This window comes from Haemaphysalis longicornis, unplaced genomic scaffold (genome assembly GCF_048455015.1).
Source record: "Haemaphysalis longicornis isolate Haplotype H1 unplaced genomic scaffold, Haemaphysalis longicornis Haplotype H1 scaffold_8, whole genome shotgun sequence".
Taxonomy (NCBI): Eukaryota; Metazoa; Arthropoda; class Arachnida; order Ixodida; family Ixodidae; genus Haemaphysalis; species Haemaphysalis longicornis.
In genome coordinates this window covers 147,489,505-147,509,693 of record NW_027526445.1, presented here as the reverse complement: position 1 = coordinate 147,509,693, position 20,189 = coordinate 147,489,505, and the positions used below count along the sequence as shown (strand labels likewise).

At 45.7% G+C, this 20,189-nt stretch overlaps 1 protein-coding gene across 1 annotated transcript in view; it reads right to left on the bottom strand.

Annotated features, from left to right (window-relative positions):
- The window catches only part of LOC144148515 (aminopeptidase N-like), a 74,005-nt gene that overhangs the window by 20,992 nt on the left and 32,824 nt on the right, over positions 1-20,189 (bottom strand). The window contains exons 12-18 of the mRNA XM_077680038.1: positions 14,955-15,121; positions 12,338-12,429; positions 10,740-10,870; positions 8,850-8,905; positions 5,853-6,000; positions 5,032-5,111; positions 1,788-1,904 (exon numbers count right to left, since the gene is read on the bottom strand). Of these exons, the coding sequence (XP_077536164.1) occupies positions 1,788-1,904; positions 5,032-5,111; positions 5,853-6,000; positions 8,850-8,905; positions 10,740-10,870; positions 12,338-12,429; positions 14,955-15,121 (791 nt within the window). The remainder of the gene's footprint in view (positions 1-1,787; positions 1,905-5,031; positions 5,112-5,852; positions 6,001-8,849; positions 8,906-10,739; positions 10,871-12,337; positions 12,430-14,954; positions 15,122-20,189) is intronic.

Sequence of the window (20,189 nt, the reverse complement as noted above, 5' to 3'; positions counted from 1 at the left end):
CGCTAACAGGAATGCAACTAAGATACCGAACTAAAAAGTAGGGGAAAGCCGTTAATCGATGGAGGAATTAGTTAAGGGAATTTGGTGACAAAGAGTATAGACAGGAGCAGCGTTGCAAAGCGTGGTTGTAAGTCAATGGGAGAGGCCTTCGTGCTGCAGTAATCCTAAATAGTTGAATTAATTATCATGGTAACTATGATGATGATGAATGAAATGCGAAGACGGCTGTAGCGATGTTTCTTTTTAAGAAAACGTACTTGGTGTAATTGTATTTTCTACGTCTGCGGCTAAAAAGGTCAAACGCTCAGAATGACACTCGGCAGGCAGAAACAAACCTCGAAGCAGTGTTCGGGCAAGACAGATTTGGTTTTGCGACATTTTCGTGTAACTCCTGGGTTTTTGAAACAAGCATTACTGAAGCTGTCTGAACGTAAACGTTGAGCTCACAAATTTGGCCCTCCTACTTGATGCATACAAATAAAAATAAATAGTGATTCCTTTGAAGCTTAAGAGTTGTAGAGATTGGTAACTTTTCTGCCAAAACATATACGCAGCAAAATAGATATTTCACGTACTACGAGAATACGTCATACGTCATACGTCAGGTGCCAAGAGTACATTCGGATTATCCCTGCTGATATGCTCGAATCTGTTCAAAATAAATCCTTGCGGTTTACTTTGTCCTGCTATTTTTGGTATGAAAGTGTGTCATTCACTAAGCAAAGTGTAAACATCTCACCACTTGCCGTGCGCAAAAAATGTTTGCGCGAATCATTCATCGACAGATTACACCCCTATAATTCACCATTCCACTGATCCTTCATTCACCCTGCTCCATACATTTTCACACGGGTCGACAACGTAAAACCCGTATTTTCTCGCTCAACGGAACACTAATACTCTCCCCTTGTTTTTTCGATAATCGCGTGGAATTCTCTTCCTTCTAGTACTGTATCCCACACACAATTAACTTTCCAAACTGCTTTACTTGCTTTCCTTGAAACCGATAAACAATCTGAGCCATTCTAATCTTTTGCTTATAGATCAACAGTAAGGACTGCTTTTAATGCGCTTACTCTAAAATGCCCGTCACGAAATTTGCTGTATACTTTTGATGTCCGACAGATTATCTTATTATCCGCTGCGTGGTTGTTTTGTTAAAAAAAGATATTATTACGGTGTGTCATCCCCTTATGTAATGCCCTTCAGGCGCATAAGGTCACCAACTAACTAACTAACTAACTAACTAACCAACTAACTAACTAACTAACTAACTAACTAACTAACTAACTAACTAATTAACTAACTAATAACTAATTAACTAACTAACTAATTAACTTAAAAACTAACCAAAGAACTAACTAACTAAATAACTAACGAACTAACCAACCAACCAACTAAATAACCAACCAACCCACTAACTAACTAACCACCTAACCAACTAACCAACTGACTAACTAACTACCTAACCAACTAACGAACTAACTGACGGACTGACGAATTAATTAATTAATTAATTGACTGGCTGATTGACTGACTAACAAACTAACTAACTGACTAACTAACTAAGTTTTATTCGGGTTCGAGGCAGCGAAATTCACAAAAAACGAGTGTTAGTTCCGACTGAAATATCAGAGAATGGTTTATATACTTAAAAGTTCTTGGGCGACGAATAAATATAGATTAGGCGAGAGAGGAACGGTGCTCTGAGTATCCTCCGCTTACCAGGGACCAGATCAGGTTAGGAGTGCGTATCAGGAGTCATGATGACGACGACGATGACTTACAAGTGAAAAGCGGCGTCGTAGTTGGTCTTCAGGTTCTCGAGCATCCTTCGAGAGAAGTTGACGCAAGGCTGGTGATCGTAATCGCAGCTGAGTGTCAGAAGAGCGCTCCGCAGAAGGCTGGAAAAAATAGCACGATGATCTTGATAAACCTCGAATAACCACGGCAGCCCTTGAGGTTTATGTTATGTTTCAAGCTGTCATGAAGACAAAATACGAGCCTTGATCGTTAGAAAGACTAATGTGTTCCGATAACAATTATGCAAATTTTACCCCAAACTTCGAACAAATAACGAATATATTAAAGAAAACGTACGTAGCAGTGGCGACCCCTCATCCACTTTCCGGCTTCGCTTCTATGACGTCACAGAACCTTGTTTGTGCAATCGGCGGTGGCCAATCGAACCGATCGCTAAGACACATAACAGGACGATTATACTGGGGCCTTTAGTTCTGTTTGATCGCATTACGGGAGTGCTAACGCGCGTTTACACGCAAAGAACACTTTTAGTTCTGACACAGATGGCGTCACAATTGCCCATAACACGTCAGTGTAGCGCGAAATTTGAGATTTTTTAAAAATTTCTTTAAACACCTCTGTCGTGGCTGGAATAGATCTGAGTAAGCTTCTTTCAAGTCAAACAAAGGCTTCTTTAAATCCAGATGCCCGGCGTAAAGATGATTTTTTCTGCGTGTCGTAGGAGTGATGTTTTCACGTCACTACCCATTCTCTTTTTCGTGACAAACAAGCATCCATCGCACATTTTTATTTTCAGGCAACATCACGGTCCCATTAGCGCTACTCAAAATAACAACCGAAGCAATTTAATACCTTTCAAAGGGAACTAACTTTAGTCTGGGTCTCTCAGAGACACTCGTTTTTGCGCGTGTTTGCGAGACTAATGCATTATTCCTTTTTTATTTTAGGCATCAGCACATTTTCGGTTGCGTGCCGGCAGAAGATGACGGACGGGGTGGTTCATTGGTGGGGGTTTCGTTGGATTACTGCAGATCTGCCGCGTCTACTGTTGTTTAGAGTTGCGTGTACTAGGCTAGGAAACTTTGAAAGAACTTCCGCTGAGAGTCAACGCTCGTCCTGTAGTTATTCCTTCCTCTTTGTCCTTCCTGGAACGCTGTAAAGAGTTCGTTGCAGCATACTGGACATACCACCAGTACTGTTTTCTCTACCCTTGAATCTACTCATTGGTGTGCCCTTTCTTTGTAGCTTTCTTTTTTTTTCTCGTGGGGAAGTGTATGCTTGGTGCAGTTTTGTCATTCGTAACACTTCGTTATCTTTGTCGGGGACACAATCCTGCTTGAATGCATCGTGCATGTGAATACATATGTGCTTGAATACATTTTAAAGCGAAGTTTTCTGTGCCTCAATGATGGCGACCATCCCGCCAAGAAAACGCACTCCAGAGAAGGCAACTTTACACGATGTGTTTCGCGAAACTATGATTAGGATAAGGGAAGGCCTATCAAACGCCTCAAGAACAAAAAATCCCGCGCCATCTCCTCCAACAAGAAACCTGGGAAGGAGGGAATACTACAGTGCACTAGTGTATTCAAAGATTGTAAGTTTGTCCCATGCCACCCTGCCTGCGCTGATTGGGCGCCGGAGAAGCGCCGGTGGGAGGAGCAATCGCTCGCTTGCTAAGGGGCTGGCGCCATCTCTTGAGTTGAACCGGATTTAAGCAATTTGCGTGCCACATCTGCCCCAGTTTGGTGTAGCGCGCCAGGTGTCAACTCGGCGCAGTGCAATGCCCGCGCCTTGCCCTGGGGGCTCGTCCTCGGTGATGAGCGAGGCCCCAGCATCAGGCAAGCACGCCGTTTGGTGTTTCGACCGTCTACTCGACCCTATCAGGCGTAGCATCGAGAGCCGGTGGGTATTTGAGCGTAACACAAGTTTTAGCCCGTCTACAAGCACCTTCTGCTTGTGCTTGACGATTGCTGAAGCGGACAGGGAGCGTTTCACAAATTTTTAAGGAATTTTCGTTTATTTTGAACCGGAATTATCCGTTATAGTATACACTTTTCTTTTAGTACGCTTTACGGTCGAGCGCGAGGCGTTTGAAAACGAGCGTCCCGGTGTTGCTGTACTGTGACTAGATGAGATGACGACGGCAGGAGACGCCGACAGCCCGAGCAGCTAAGGGGCTTCGCTTCTAGGGCTCAGGATTACCTGGCGCGCCTCCCTCACCTGAGGGACACTCGCTAGGACTGAGCCTCGTCAGAAATAAAGTTATTCTCTCTCTCTCTCTCTCTCTAGAAACGCTTCCTGCGGTCGTAATCGCACATAGGATACTCGCCTTATGAAGCTGGCGCCTGCTTGAATGCGGCATTCCGACACGGTCGGAGCAGTTTGTATTTTGGACTTCGACTTCGACAGTTTGAAGAGAAAAAGGTTCGCGTTTCAACCATCTTTCTGGCTAGATGAAAAGGGTGGTATTCTTCTCTTACCGTCTCCTACATGTAACCTCCTATTACTACATTTATTAGCGAAAATAGAAAGCCATCGGTTTTCACTTAACACCCAATAGACAAATAAATAACGATAACCTGGATTTGTCCGAAATATCGGATAGCAGTTTTCCTGTGCCACTCGAACGGCTGGGTTACTGTTGCTATTTAGCAAAGTCTAGCAACCATCCGCAATATACTTTAAAATAATAATAATAAAAAAACGAATTACAGCAGCCAACGTTGTGTTGATTAATGTCTGCAGAGACAAACCCTGCCGGAACAATCATTCGACAAAATTAAACCTACTGTATTTTCGCGCGTATAACCGTCACCAAAAATGCGAAAATTTCAGTGGCAAAGTAGGGGAGCGGTTAATACGCGGGTTTTTTTTTCTTTAGTGCCGCTTCACGGCAATGCGTGTATTGCCGTGAAGATGACCTTATGAATAACAGTGAGGACTGCGACTTAGTGATAGCTCTAGCGAGAGCAGTGACACTGAGTGAATTGTCACTTTCGCCTTGCAGTCAGTGTATTCTACTTGCTAAATATACGCTCTTTCTGTCTAGTAGAATGTGATTCGTTACTTGAGCAGTATCTTTGGTGCGGGCTTTCCTGTATCAAATATGCGGGCAATACGTGAGGATTTTTTTCCGGCAGGCTGAAAGTGCGGGTGCGGATCATATGTAGGGGCTGGTTATACGCGCGAAAATATGGCATGTTTTCTTGTGCCATAGATATTCTTGCTTGCACGCTATTACGGGCGACAAACGGTTCGACTTACGATATCTGCATGGATTCCTCCTTGCTCTCTTCGGACATCAGTCGCTCGTACTGGTTGGTGAGTAAGTGGTTCACAAACCTCTACCAAAAACAAAACACCAAACAATACGTTGACGCTGTTTCCTGCGATATAAGCTCTACAAGGTGAAAACGGAAGAGTCTACTTTAATGCGAAATATGGAGCGTTCCTTCGCGAGACTCCCCGTTGCCGGAAGTAACTCGTTATGCAGAAACAATACACTTTAACAAGACAGTAAAATAAAGAACGTTGAAATGGATCTAATACATTGTCGTCAAGGGCAACTTCACCAAGGATTTAAAAAAATGGGTGCAAGACGCGACGTACCATCCCCACTAAAAGGCATCGCATACAGAGCAGCCATACGGAACCAAAGCATGGTGAAATCTATTCTTACAATTCAATACGTGTCACACAATTCGGGATGGCCTTGCCATGCTAAGGTTTCCATGATACGTCTCACCTTAACATGATAGTCACACATACTCAATTCCTTTTGTTTGTTTTTTTTATCTACATTATACCCCCATAAACCTGAAGAGCGGACATATTCAATACGCAAAGACAGACGCGCGAAGACGTGAGCGCGAGGCGTTCGTGTGCGTTCGTGTGTTTGTTAGTTTCTTTGCATGTTTGCTGTTTATTTTTCGTGCTTGCTTGCTTTGATACAGCTCCGCCATTTCCCTGATTGAGTGAACAGGGTGTATTAACTTGCTTATTCCTAGGCGGTATCGATGTTCACTCGTGTGAAAAAAAAAAAAAAAAAGAATGGGCAAAACACTGTTGCATTGCGGCACACCGACCTTCCACTTTGGATAGGTCCTGGTGTGCCTAAGAACCGGATCTAGCTTGTGGAAGTTGGTGACGGCAGCTCTCCAGGGCACGTGATGTCGCTCCCTGGGCAGGTACTCGAGGACCTCGAACGCCAGGTTGTACTCCAGCTGACCCGCTCTGCGCATGCGCGAGGCACCAGTATAGTCGGCCGTGGACTTATTTCTTGTCGCGAAAGAATATTTTGGAAGAGCGAAGTTTTGAAAGCGAAGCTTTCTACCTCTACCAGCCAACGGTTCTTTCGCGGTGTTCGGGACAAGAGACTCCCAATGCGGCTGCGGAGGGAAGGGCGGTTTTTACTCACGGAGCATAGTGTAGATGGCGCGGCGTACCCAGCGTTCCCCGCGCGCTCACGGAGGCGGGCGCATCGGCGCGACCAAGCTTTGTCGTCTGCTTTAGCGACAGTTGTTTTGGGCCTGTTTAGGCGCATCTTGGCGTCCATTGCGTGCTTCCTTCGCACGGCTTCGCACAGCTTCGACAACACCTTTTGGGTAACCCGTACACGACGGAATAAAGGGGTCGTACGGCAAAGATACGTTACAGATTGGTTTGCAGGGCACGGAAACAAAATGTAGAGACCACATACAGATATCTGGCCACTAAACTAACGCTACCTTTTGCGCACTGCTCGCCACTAATGGGACTCCGTTTTCTAAATTTGTGAATACCCATGAGTGAAACTTAAGCGCAAACAGACACAAGGACGAGAAAGGGAAACGACATTCCCTTTCCCTTTCTCGTCCCTGTGTCTGTTTGCGCTTAAGTTTCACTCATGAATGTTTACCAACTAGCTCGTCTCTCCATTTTGTGAATACCAATTCGGTTATGTTTTAACATGTTTTTTCAAAAGGCGAAAGGAGCAACTGATAGTTCTGATAAATAGCGATTATAAAAATTCCATCAGCTATCTCGCAATTCTCAAACTTACTAATCTGACTAGTTTAATTCGGTATAAATAGGAATCACTACGCTCACATGCCGAATCGTTTCGGTGTCCGCGCTTGTGTCGCGTGGTGATGTAGCCCCGAGCTAGCACATCGGTGTGGCTAGGTTGCGCTGTCTCACCCTTCGAATGACGCTTCTCGCCGTTTTCTTTCTGCCGACGCACGTCCGGGCTACAGCGGCGGCGTCCGCCGCTCTAGCCCAGTCGTGGCCGACGCTTCTGCGTTCGGGAAGCCGCCCCTGCCAATTCCAGGTAACGGCGGGCAGAATCTTTGGTTTCACTCTTTGTAGAGCCAAGTGTGTGAATTCAAGTGACATCGCATGGGAAGTTGTTGTGGGTGTCGTTTACAGCTTTGCTTTCCAACCACCTTCACAACGTTGATTGGAGAAAAATTTTTTCGATGCCTCAAGAAATTTGTTTGGATTATTTAAGCATAATCGCGTGTAAAAGGAGAACATGTGCAGATTAGCTCGTCGATGTGACCACACGGTTAACTCCTCAATGGCAGCTTTGGTATACATTTTAATTTGAATCGCCTATGAGCCATCACCTCAACAATTAATTCGACATGAAATTTGCCCGTATGATACCGTCGCCCAGCATAAGCGTACAGCTTTCTAGCGAAAACAAAGTTCGGAGCAAAACCAGCAATGTCTGATGATGTATGTATGTAAAGTCTTTCACGCTACCCGATGGAGTGGTGCAAATAATAACGTCACCTATGTTCGCGTGGATACTGCAAAAGAGGCTGGTTCAAAACCTATAGTTCATTCGTCAGAGGGCTGTTTCAAGTATTCAGCGGGGAACGGCCGCCGCAAGCGTTACTGGACGTTGCGACACACAAGAGATATCGCGAATGTAAGGGATCAAAAAGATGTACTGTAGGTGACGCCGTCCCCCGCGAGATTGATGGTGCCAGTTAACCGTAGTGCCGAAGGAATAACGATACCATAAAAACGAATTCCCGCACAACTCTATCACATAAATTAGCCAACCATTTAAGGAAACAAACGACGCATAGCTTCGCCAGCCATTGGTGTCCTGGAAATCCGAAATAGGTATTTTTGTCTCGCAGCAGCTCCACTCCGCACGATCACAAGAAAGCGGGCATTTAGACAAGGTTACTAAATCCTATAGAAGGTTGGTAGAACTTGTAGTTGACGTTGTAAGACATTTATACAGTACACGGCTGCTAAGACGAACTCGGTTAAGACGAACTCTATGGTTAAGACGAACAACACTTTTACTCTCTTGTAACGTCCACAATGGAAAAAAATCACGCCATATCCACGGAATGAATGATGATCAAGTGGGGCGAAGCTCGAGAGGGGGAGATCATCGGTAACCGTAACTCTCCCGTGAAAGTTCGCCCATTACATCATTAAGAAAGACGTAAGACTGTGTGCGTACATTGTACAAATCAACTTTTATTTTCGGAGTCAATGCTCCCAGGCCCAGACCTGGTGAAAGACACAAGGGATGGACAGACCCATGACTTCAGGAGCTTCGCCCCTAAAAACCTCCGCTTAAGACGAATTTATGATAATACGAACACATTCCAGGGTCGCCTCGAGTTCGTCTTATCTGGAGTCTACCGTAATAGGTGGACCTCCACCCGGCACAGTAAACAAGTCCTCTTTTTCAGCGAGCCACTTACCTGTGCCGCGTCCAAAATTTCCATCTGCACTTCAGTAACATTCACGTGCTCAAGGCTGAGAAGTATGACCTTCTCTATATTTTGTTTGCTCGTGTGCAGCGCAACACAGAATATGGATTGAGCGTTAAGCGGGACAACGGAAGCCGGCAGCTCAACCCCCCCTCCCCCCGTCGCACACACACATACACACTGCACGTCCACAAACCCGCGCTCCGGCTCAAGGCCGCTGACGTCACCCTCTCCCACTTCGCAGGTGCGGCGACATGTTCACAGGGCTTTAGCTGCTCCGACACGGCCTTCATAGTTAACAGAGCTGATCAATTTGAGTTTTCTCCGGTCACGCATGATGTGCATAATATAGAGACATACCGGGCTAGATCGAGCGCATCGTCGATAAGCTGGGCCCTGTTGAACTCGTGAATCACCTGGAAATAGGGGGAACCACAGCGTTAATTATTTACGCTGCTTACAGGCCGCCATGCGTTTATCAGAGCATTGATATTCTGCACAGGTATGCACATGGGCCCCTAAAGCGAGTCTTCATACAGCGAAGAAAATATTTGCGAAAGGGCAACCCGACTAGACCAAAGCAATAAGGCCACGTTAGTAGCAAGAATCTATATTTCACCACACTTATACAGTTTACATTACAGCTGCAGCTATTTAGGAACCTACTAGTGAATAAAACTCAAATAGCGACAACGCATGTTTTTCCCCCTTAACTTCAGGCTAACCATACAGTTCGATCTCCACTTAATAGCACCAACATCGCGTAAACGGCGCAGACGTACACCCGGAGTCAAAAGCTTCCCGGGCGTGATTTCAAAAACCGAAGTCAATTTCTCTGCTGAGTAATGGCTCAGCCCTTCATGTATCTTCCCAAGTGAGGCATATCACTTCGAAGCATCTTCCCCATACTCATAGCACGCGTTTCGCCACCAGGCCACAGAGAAATTTGCTTCGATTTCCGACATCGCGTCCCGGAAACTTTTGATGCCGGGTGTGCATCGCTTCATCTCTACGGTACCAATCAAAAATTGGCCCTGGCAGAATAAGCTTTTAACTCGACTAATCGCAATAGCTACTGGTTCGGTTTGACTGCCTAACCTCTATACAATATTTTTACAAGAATTAGACGACTAATAACATCAAGATGCGTGCGCGGTGCGTTACTTTGATCGGTACTGGGATGCCCGATGTCATGTAAATATATTGTGTCGTATTCAACCAAGGTTCCTTTATTTTTTTCTGTCGTCACGTAAGAAAAATAAGTTGCGTGCGTAAGTGAATCGTCATCCGGCACCAAGAAACCGTGTTCCGCGACACTTTTAGTGCTGAGTTTATTCTGACATATCTTGAAGCTTTTTTGTTTCATGACGGCATTTAAAATAATACATAACGTTACCAAAAACAAGCTTTCCCTGAAAAATTCAGTAAGGAACTTTTTGTCGAAGTATATCGACAACAGTTTTATAGAAATCCCAGAATTTGGTATTTATCCTTGACGTAAGGGCACACGCCCGTAAACAGTTGTTTTGAATGTCGGGCGTTATAAACTGCGCATTGGCGGCGAAATTGAGAGCCCGTAGTTTTATTATCGTAGAATGAGAAGCCTTGAAAAATTTAATGGGCGCGCGCCCACCTGAAAGGATCCGTATATACGGAAATATGGGAATACGGAGTACGTTCCTAGAATGACACAAAGCCACAAAAAACACGGAATATTTTTGAGAAAGACACATGAACCAAATAGTGCATACTTATCCAAAAATTTGACACTAATTTTATGTCTGTAAGCTAACTAGAACCGCCAAATCAATGTCTGTATGAATTCCGTATATACGGAGTATACGGAAAACATACCGAGCGTCATTTTGCTTAATATTGAAGATAAAAGCACGAAATCTGTGCCAAACGTTTTTATAGCGCCCAATAATGTGATTCCCTGTTTTTTATACTAACATCTACTTTGGGTGTGCTTGGGGGCGGCATAATCCGCATGAACTTCGTATTCCCATAATTCCGATATACGGATCGTTTCAGGAAACGAAACACTCCCACTAATAAACCTATGTTTATTTGGTATAGCACTGCGTAAAGGTTACCATAAATTAAACGCCGATTTATTTCACGGTTGTACAAAATTATTCAAGCCAATGTATAGTTCACGTGAGATTTTACGGTACGAATTCGCGCTTTGCCCCCGCGCGGGTGGCGCGGCAAGCGTGCACACAGGAGGTGCAGCGAACCGATGCTCACCTTGTGGTCCGTCTGAAGCTGCCCGACAATGAGTAGCCAATTGGACTTGTCGTAGTTCACCTTGTAGTAGTAAGCCTGCTGAGCGTTCAGTATGAGCCAGTGGTTCTCCTTGGGACCGCCAAATATCACCGCTGGTAGGCAAGAGGAGCAGTCACTAGTCTGAATTCCAAAAAAGTGCTTTTTTTGCCATCGTAAACACTACCACAATTCTTTTGTTTCATACGCAGAAACGTTTGAACTTCTCCGCAGGTATCATGTCCAAACGGGTACAAGCGTGTTCCCGCTGCAATCAATTTTCCGAGCGCACATTTTCGCGCCCAATTCTGTGGTTGAGCGCGGTAGGAACCGAAAAAAAACGGGTAGCACACGGGAGGACGTTCCACGGGAGGACATGGGAGGTTGCAATGGAACGGAATATGATAGGTGAAACATTAAGGGACAAGAAGAGAGCGGAGTGGATCAGAGAACAAACGCGTCTTAAGGACATATTAGTAGAAATTAAGCAGACAAAATGGGTTTGGGCAGGTCATGTAATGCGAAGGCAAGGTAACCTTTGGTCATTACGGGCAACATAGTGGATCCCTACAGAAGGCAAGCGTGGCAGGGGGCGGCAGAAAGTTAGATGGGCAGATGAGATTAAGAAGTTTGCGGGGATAAATTGGTCACAGTTGGCACAGGACCGGGGAAAATTGGAGATCTATGGGAGAGGCCTTTGCCGTGCAGTGGGCGCAGATAGGCTGGTGATGATGATGACACTGGAGGAGACTCAAACGGGGGCCCATCGGCATCTTGGTGAGCGAGCGGCTACAAAATACTCACCTCTGCAAAGCGTTCCCTTGTGCAAAGTGTTCCACAGCGCGGGCCTCACAATGACGAGAAAAGTGCCCAATATGCGCAAAGCCGCGCGGAAAGTGTCGGCATCGCGCTGGCCTCCCCCGACAACGCAACAGTCAATTCTCAAGCTCCCCGCAGCAGTAGGATTCTCACAAGTATCATCCAGATGATTCCGGTTTACACCCTGCTAACGTGAAAGCCCTAAAATGTCAACTGCACGACTTTTTCGACAAAATTGAGCGGCGCAGCCGTCACCAACGAGCAAATTCGGTGCATCATGATCTCTACAACCTTTAAATGGAGATTAATGCTTTGTAACTGACAGCTATTAAAAATGGTTAAAGCATCTTTGGAGTTCTTCTCTGGTGAAACCGGAAACCTTACGCGCTCGCAGAACGTGACGTAGTCGCCTGTTCAGTACCCCCAGAATATTTAAAAAATTCTTCAGCCCGTTGCTACGACGCGCCTTACAGCAAACGGGCGGAGTCATCTGTCTTGTACGTTTCAAGCCCATTTTAATCTTCTTCTTTCCAGCTAGCCCTGATCAGCTGAAAGCCGACGACCCGAATGCGACGCAGAACAAGCGCGGCGGGGTGTCGGTTCTTGAACATGTCTTTGGTCAGAGGGATCGCAAGTGCAGCTAGATTACGGTTGAAGCTGACGCCAAACGGACATTTTTGAAAAGGGCACATCTAAAAATTCCTCCCCAAATATAGGGTCACCTCCAGAGCGCGAAGTGGTGATTTGAGCTGGCAAGCACTCACCTTCGCTTTCGCTGAGCCAGTGTTTAGGCCCTGTTGCTGTGAAATCCGGATTGTCTTCAGTGACGAATGAAATGGGAATCTGCCAGATTGGGCTGTTAGTGGAACAGAAGTGGTTACGATGTAAAAGCGTTGACAAGAAAGACAGGGCCGACATTTGCTGCAGCCAAGACAAACCCAGGGAGGTATAAATAAATTAGCCATGGCTTTAAGCATGCGAAGGCATGGACGATGTTTTCGATGTGAGCGCTAAGACGACGATATACGGGTTTGTACTACAGTTGCCCCCCGTGTGTTTGTAGTACAGTCCGCCCCCGTAAGACCGATGAAAATTGTTTTTTTTTGCTAATAGGATGAAGTTGAGGTATTCGGCTAGTAGTTTTTTAACACGAAAGTGTTTTATTCCGGGGTTCACGAAGATTTCACTTACGTCATGTCCGTCACGAAAGTGACGCCAGTATAACGAAGCAACTGGCCTGTAAAAGGTGCACCCCTGCACACAGGGTCTTCTTGTGGGGAAGCAACCTTTAGTACTAAAGAGTACGTTATACTTAAATTTGTTCGTTTACGGGTTTTACATTTTAACACAAAAGTGTTTTATTCCTGGATACACGAAGATTTAACAGACGTCATATCTGTAACGGAAATGGCGCCAGTACACCTTTGCCGAAGGGACCCGCCTGCAGGACGTCGCTCACCAAGTACACCTACAAGACAGCCGCCGACCCGCAAATCATGCTCAGCTGCAGATTTCGCTCTACATTTCACGTTTGTGTTTTACCGATTCCTATGACAGAGGAATCAACCAGAATTTTTTTTTTGTACACGCCCTTTTCTCACATGCTGCTTTATCCCTACCTGCTTTGTCGCCGACCCGTATAGCCCGCGCCACCAGTAAAGCCTCTCGTAAGATCCCTGTGTTTTCGCTCATTGCACTACATATCATTTTTCTTATAGGTTTTTGGCTGCAGGAGCACCTATTTACGGTATTTTCTCGGCTTCTCACATACTAACACAATAAAATAGTCAGCCTTTCCAGGTGTTAATAATCCCGTGACACCATTTGTCACTTTTCATTGTCGCTGCAGCCAACTTCGCTTCGCAAAGATATACTACTTTGAATAAAAAGAAATGGGGACAGCAGAAGTTGTCCGCGGAGAAGTGAACCGTTTGGAAGGACTTGAGACTTTACGTGCAAGAAGCAATTGCGCTAAACGTGCCTTCTAAGATCTAAGACGTCTTAGGCTTCCCCGTTCATACCAGGGTATTCCTGGACATTTCCGCGCATGCTACGCCAGCTAACGAGCAGTCTTTAGGTTCCCTATATAGGAAACAGGGCCCTTTGGACCCTGTTTCCTATATAGGGAACCTAAAGACTTTTAACAATTTGAGAACACCACCAAAAGAGCCAGTTTTCTGTGATATAGTTCTTCAAGGATGCCTCTGTCGATAGATATCACCATTGTTCGTTTTTTGTTAAACTGAACGCACGAAAGAGGTAGGCATTGCAGTGAAGGCCAAAAGTGACGCCAGGGCCACCCCAAGGACCGAAGTCCTAGTTTGATGACATGGCCGTAAATCGAAGAATACTTAAACTAACCGCCCTATTTTTTGTATGTGGGCTCACTGCTTTCGAATTTTAGGAAAACAAGCAAGAAAAATCTTTCTTCTGTAAATTTAAATTTTAAGTCCCTCATGACCTAATTATATAGCATTCTTGTAAAAAGCTACTTGCACCACAACCTCAATTTTTCGTTTGTAAGCTCAAAGAGTCCAAATATTAATGAAAACTTACAGAAAGTTGTTTTCCGTGGTGTCTCAGTGTTTAAAGTGACTCTGAAACATTTCCGATAAACGCTTTCGCTCGTTCATTTGCATCGGGAAGCACTGCGAAAGCTTTAGTTATGGCGAGCCCGAAGCGTCACTGCGTGATTTGCTCGTCGCAGCAGATACGCCTTCCGTTTCTGCTTTGCTCTTGTGTAGGCCTTTTTAAAGACGATAGTCTTCCTTGGGCTACTTAAACCGAGACATTTGGTCTGTCTGTCTGTCCGTCTGTCTGTCTGTGACTCGATTCAGCCACCCGGCCAAAGTAAAATGCATACTGCGCAAAGTCTTATATACTCACAGCCAAATGTGAGCGCCTAAGCCCGGTTTATAGGTTCATACTTGTCAACTTTGTCGAAGAGGAACAAGACATTACGCAAATACTATAAGACAGTAAATTAGTACACAAGGGATATTTCGATATGTACAGTGTTACTTTATTAAAAAATTCATGTATGCTTGGTTTTTCGATAGCAAATGATATTCTACATCTACTGCGGAAAACCGCCGTCTCCTGGTGGCATATGAAAAATCACGCGGCAATAGCAACGAAAGGTTCCACTAGCCCGGTCCCACGTTCTGGTTGGAACGATACGTGGAGCACGGCAACGCGGTTCTATAAACCTTGAAGTCGGGCGCCTCGATTCACGCGCGTCTCCGCCGTATTGCAGCGCTTGCATCGAGGATCCCCAGGTGGTCCAAATTAATCCGGAGCCCTCCGCTACGGCGCGCCTCATTGCCTACGTGGCGTCGGCGCGTTAAACCCTACAATTCATCAATAATCCATCGCACTTGCCTCGTCGGAGGTTCTCCGCTGAAGAAAAACTGTCTCTGGCGAACCCTGAAGCTGTTGTTTAGGTAGGACCGCATCACGGTAAGCAATGGCACGCCGGCCTTGTGGGTCCACTCGTCCATCGTCTCCGTGAAGTTCACCTTTACTGTGTTGTACATGGCCTTCTGGGCCTGTCGAAAAGGTACAGTTAAGGCCCATTAGAATGGTATGTTGACAACAAACGCCGCAGAGCAAGAAAGACATGAAAAAATCTAGGGCGACCGAGCGTAGATAAGTGGGATTGTCAGTGAATCATTTTCGCGGGATTTTTTTTGTTGCTATTACCCTGGTGTATGAAATTAACAAAGAAAAAGTGACTAAACCAGGATTACTCAATACGGATACCAACCACAATGTGTTCATGTGTTGAGTGTACTTGTATTATCACTGTCATTGTCTTTCTTGAACATTCAAGGCCCGGTTATAGTTACCCTATTTACACGACTGTTGGTCGACTCCCCCACATCGCACGGCGAACAAAATCAAAACGACAACGCACGAGCGCATTCCACAACAAAGATTTATCAATAAATTTGGTTGTGGAATGCGCTCGTTGGTTGTCTTTTGAATTTTTTATTTTTCGTTTACGTTGGTGACTTGACCTACAGCTCATCCTCGCTGGTATTTTCAGTAGTGCGGTTGCTGCCGTCACAGCTGCTGGGGTCCCACAGTACAGTGCGAGCCCAGTAATCTCACAAAAAGAAGTATAGCGAGCGAGTGCTCGCAATGACTGCTATACGCAATAGGTAGAGTAGGAAAGCGAGCACACAATTACAACAACGCCGTAGCGTGCCCGAGTTCTGATTTGGCTTGCAATCGCTGGCGGTAAAGTTTTACTTCCGATTGTAGGTCAACTCCCAAGTTCAGATTTTCAAATTTCAGTGAATGGGTCGACCTACAATCGTGTAACCAGGGTACCACTGGACATGTTGAGCGTTTAGTGGGGCCTTCAACCCCCTGACGTAGAAGCATGTGCCGCAAAGGTTCCCACATACTTTCCAGGTTAAATAAATCATCGCGGGGTGCAAAACGCATGGAATCACATGCGGGTTAACAACTACTGGTAGTGCCAATTCTAATATACGTGCTTCCTTCACTATGTAGGCAAGAAGGCTGAGACTCGCACCTCGTCCTTGTTTCGGAAGTAATTTGCTGTAGGCAGGCCCACCGTGGCCCGCGGCTGGTTTTTAGGTTCCCAACACAGCCATTTTTTTCAACAGAATAGCTCCGAAGGCTGATTTAATATCAGTGTTTTTGTGGGTATCTAAGTTTTCCTGTTGTCTGTCCGAAGTTGGTGCGTCTGAACTTGCAAAAATTTTAGTGACGATTTCATGCGTATCACAAGTGGGGACCGAGAGTCAATGTACGAAAATCCACGTTGACTGAGCGGTATACGAGGAATCGAAAGTACATCTCGGTCACTCTACGATCCCGCCGGAGTCGACGTTGCTTATAAGCGACGCCTTTCATGTTGAGAGATAGCTTGCAATCTGCATCATCAGGTTGGGGGGAACGGTAGCGTTTGGATCTCAATACTCAGTGAAATTCTGGAAGAACGAACAATTCCAATCATTTTGGAAGAACCAACAATTCCAATCATTCTGGAAGAACCAACAGCACCGAGGACGTAATTAAAGGAGCCATGAAGACAAAATACAAGTTGGGTTTATGATAAAGACTACTTATTCCCGATAACAATGATACCAATTACATCGCAATCTTCGAACAAATAACTGAGATATTAAAGAAAACGTGTGAAGCAGTCGCGACCCCCTAGCCAATTTCCCGCAACTTTTCTATGACGTCACAGAACCCTGTTTGTGCCGCCTAACTGACCTGTCGCGACTACACATGACTGGACGTCTGTAATGGGGCCTCTTGTTCCATTTTACCCCATCACTTCAATACTGACGCGCAGTTAACGCACTGAAAATTATGTTTTATTGTTGGCCTGTATGACGTCATTCTTGCTCGTAACACGTCACTGTGGCGCAAAATTTGAAAGTTTTTAAATACTTCTTGTTTTTTTTTTCGTTAAAAAACATCTTTTGTGGCTGTAATGGAGTTGAGTGAGATACTGAATCCTAGTTCTTTCAAATTACGCGAAGTTGTATTTTCTCTTCATGGCTCCTTTAAGAAGTCTGAAAGGTGTTGCACTTGGCTCAGATAGGCCTTGTCGACACGCGTGAATCTTTCGGAAACACTCCGTCCATTTGGTATTTCGCACCAAAAAATGTGAAGCCGAAAGAAGCGAAGGAGCACCAAACAACATAATACTTAAACCGCGATCTGTATTGCATCAAGTGATGCTATTGAGCTTTAAAGGGGCACTGACACAAAAAATTTTGCATCTTGTTTTTTTTGTTGCGATAAGTAGCTAGTGACCTACTTATCACCTGTAGAAACCTCATTTGCTTCAGCGTGCAACCGTTGTTTAATTAGAGGCATTTTCAATGCAGCCAGTCGCAGTTTCGATTTCAGCGGGTGCCGCGAAACGATGGATTTTGTGCGAACAAAGCTGACCCCGTGACCATCGGAGGGATATCACAGAGCAAAGCTGCCGTAGCCCTGTCGAATCCGTGTCGCCGGCAGTTTCTGCCAATGCCCCCACGTACTGATCTCGTGAGCCGCTTAATTAAAAAGCGACCGTGGACGTGACGCAGGCGCTGCGAGTGCAAATGCTGCCGCGGCTTGAGAACGACGCGCGCTGGGAGCAGCCGGGCGGTCTGCCTACAGGTCCGCCTACAGATGTGTTCGGCTTAGCACTGCGGCGGATATTCGATTGCCGCTCTCGTAAGCGGTGCAGGTGACAATTTTTAATGCAACCCGCCATCGCATCATTAACTCCTTTCTCATATAGACTGCCGTGGTTGGGACTTGGGTGCAATTTCGTGCAGCTGTAACAATTAAGCTATCACTCGAACTACCGGCGCCGGCCTGGGCCACTTCGCGGCCGCGGCCGCCGCCTGCACAGCGACCGTGCGGCTCGCTCAGTGGGCTTTTCGTGCCTCCGGCGCGTTTTCACGTCCAATGTAAATCAAAAGTAATAGAAACAGAGTGCCTGGAATCGCTGTAGCACTTTGGTCGCTGCAAGCTGCCTGATGATCTGACGAATTCACGGCGCCTCCGCCGCCAACGATCGGGTCGTTCGTTCTCGAGAGCAGAAGCTCCGCCCTCCGGCCCTCCGATTGGAGCGGCAAGCCGGGCGAGCCGGCGAAAAACGCCGGCAGTGCGGAAGCGGCAAACACAAACTCGTGACGTGTTTGGATGTTGTTTATTTACAAAATACCCACGGGATGTCGATTGCGCGTGGTCCTCTGCTGGCTGCTCAGTTGCGTTTCTCACCCTTTAAAATTGATTTTAAATATGTTCTAGGCTGTATTCGCCGCTGATATTTTGCAGATGATGTATATGTGTCCACACCAATCTATTTCCGAAGTTATCTCGCCTTCAAAATTTTGTGTCAGTACCCCTTTAACTCGTGTTGCGCGACTCCATTGCGTAGCTAAAGCAAAACAAACATGATCGTTATAATGTCTAGTTAATAGTGAAAGCTAGCTAATAAATGGCAATCTAATAGGTAGCGACTCCGACCCACACGTCCCTGCGGTAACCTGAGGCCACCAGAAAGAATTTGGTAGGCTCCGCTTTGGCGCGCTTCTCAAACCCATGGCGGGAACCAAGCTCTGTAGGTGCGATGTTAACGTTCAAAACGCGTTAGAATGACACGTGGTGAGAACAGCGGAGCAGAAAATTCATTTTCTAGCGCAAAATTTGGCAGCTCCTCACGAGTGATTGTTTGGCGCTGCCGTGGAAATGAGGTTCGAATACTCATAGAAAAAGGAACTGCCTTGGCTAGTTAGAGTAGCGTTTAACTTAAGGCTAAATAAATAGCTACTTCACAAAAATGAGTCGCAAAATTTGAAATTGTTGTGTTTTGAACAATGATGAAAATAAGTTTGCTGTGATAATATGGCAATGAACTTTCACATGTTACACATGACTTGGCGTGTGATATTTAAAAGATTAAAAAGGAAACATTTGATTTGATTTGTGTGATTAAAAAGAAAACATTTTTTTTTTCTTCGAAATATTTTTCACTAATTTAATGACGGAACATTTTTGTTATTGCTTACTTTGAACGCAAAGGTCTTTTTGTTTGTTTCGCGCGCATATTCTTTGCCAACACCAAGAGATCGACATTATTTAAGGAAAAACAGGGAAGAAGTATTGTAAAATAGCGATCTACGATTTTCCTCAAATGATATAATCAGTTACCGGTGACCAGTAACAAATGCATTGGGTAGCGATTACGGCTTGCTGGTGCAGTCATCTTAGGTCTGCTCACTCGCGGAGGCGGAGAGGAAAGGGCAAGGGGTACGCGCTGCTAAGATAAATGTCATAACAACCGCATGAAGCATTTCCCTGTACCCACTTATCGAGAGCACTTCTCTCAAATCCTTCCCTCACTTCCCTCAACACTTCCCTCACTACTCGGTACAGTCGAAGTGGCGGTGCAGTATTTCGCTTTTTAACACGAACGTGTTGTATTCCCGGATACACCAAGATTGTGATGACGTCATATCCGTCACGGAAATGACGCCAGCACAACAAAACACAGGAGAAACGCCAGAAAAAATTTCATCGACGAGGATGGTGCTGCCGTTTAGGAGCGAGGAAGCGAAGTAGTGCATCATGATCCTAACAAGCAGCGACAGTTGGCAAAGGCTGCGTCATTGCGACGCCGACGAGCGAATGGCGCGAACGGAGACTGATTTGATGCGAAGAGAAACGACAGCGTGTAGCGGAACGCGTTCGCGCGTGCACGGTTCAAGCTACAAATTCTACCTCTCTCGTTCCACGAGCTGAACTCGTCGCAACGCAGCCGTCTGCCGTGTACGCCATGGAGTGACCGAAGTGGTCGCACCTTTCCTGAAGCGACCCGCTAGCAGGACGCCGCTCGCCAAGCACACCGACAGGACAGCCGGCATCCCGCAAATCATGCTCCTTTCGCTGCAGATTTCGCTGCACATTTCACTTTCGTGCTTTACCGATTCCTATGACAGAGGAATCAACCACAGTTTTTTGTTTTGAATTGTGAAAAAGCAGTTCTGGAGCAGTAATGAAAGTCGAGCTAGTTGGTATGGTTGCATTCTTGTAGGAGCGCTAAGACGACGGGGACAAATAAATTTAAATCAA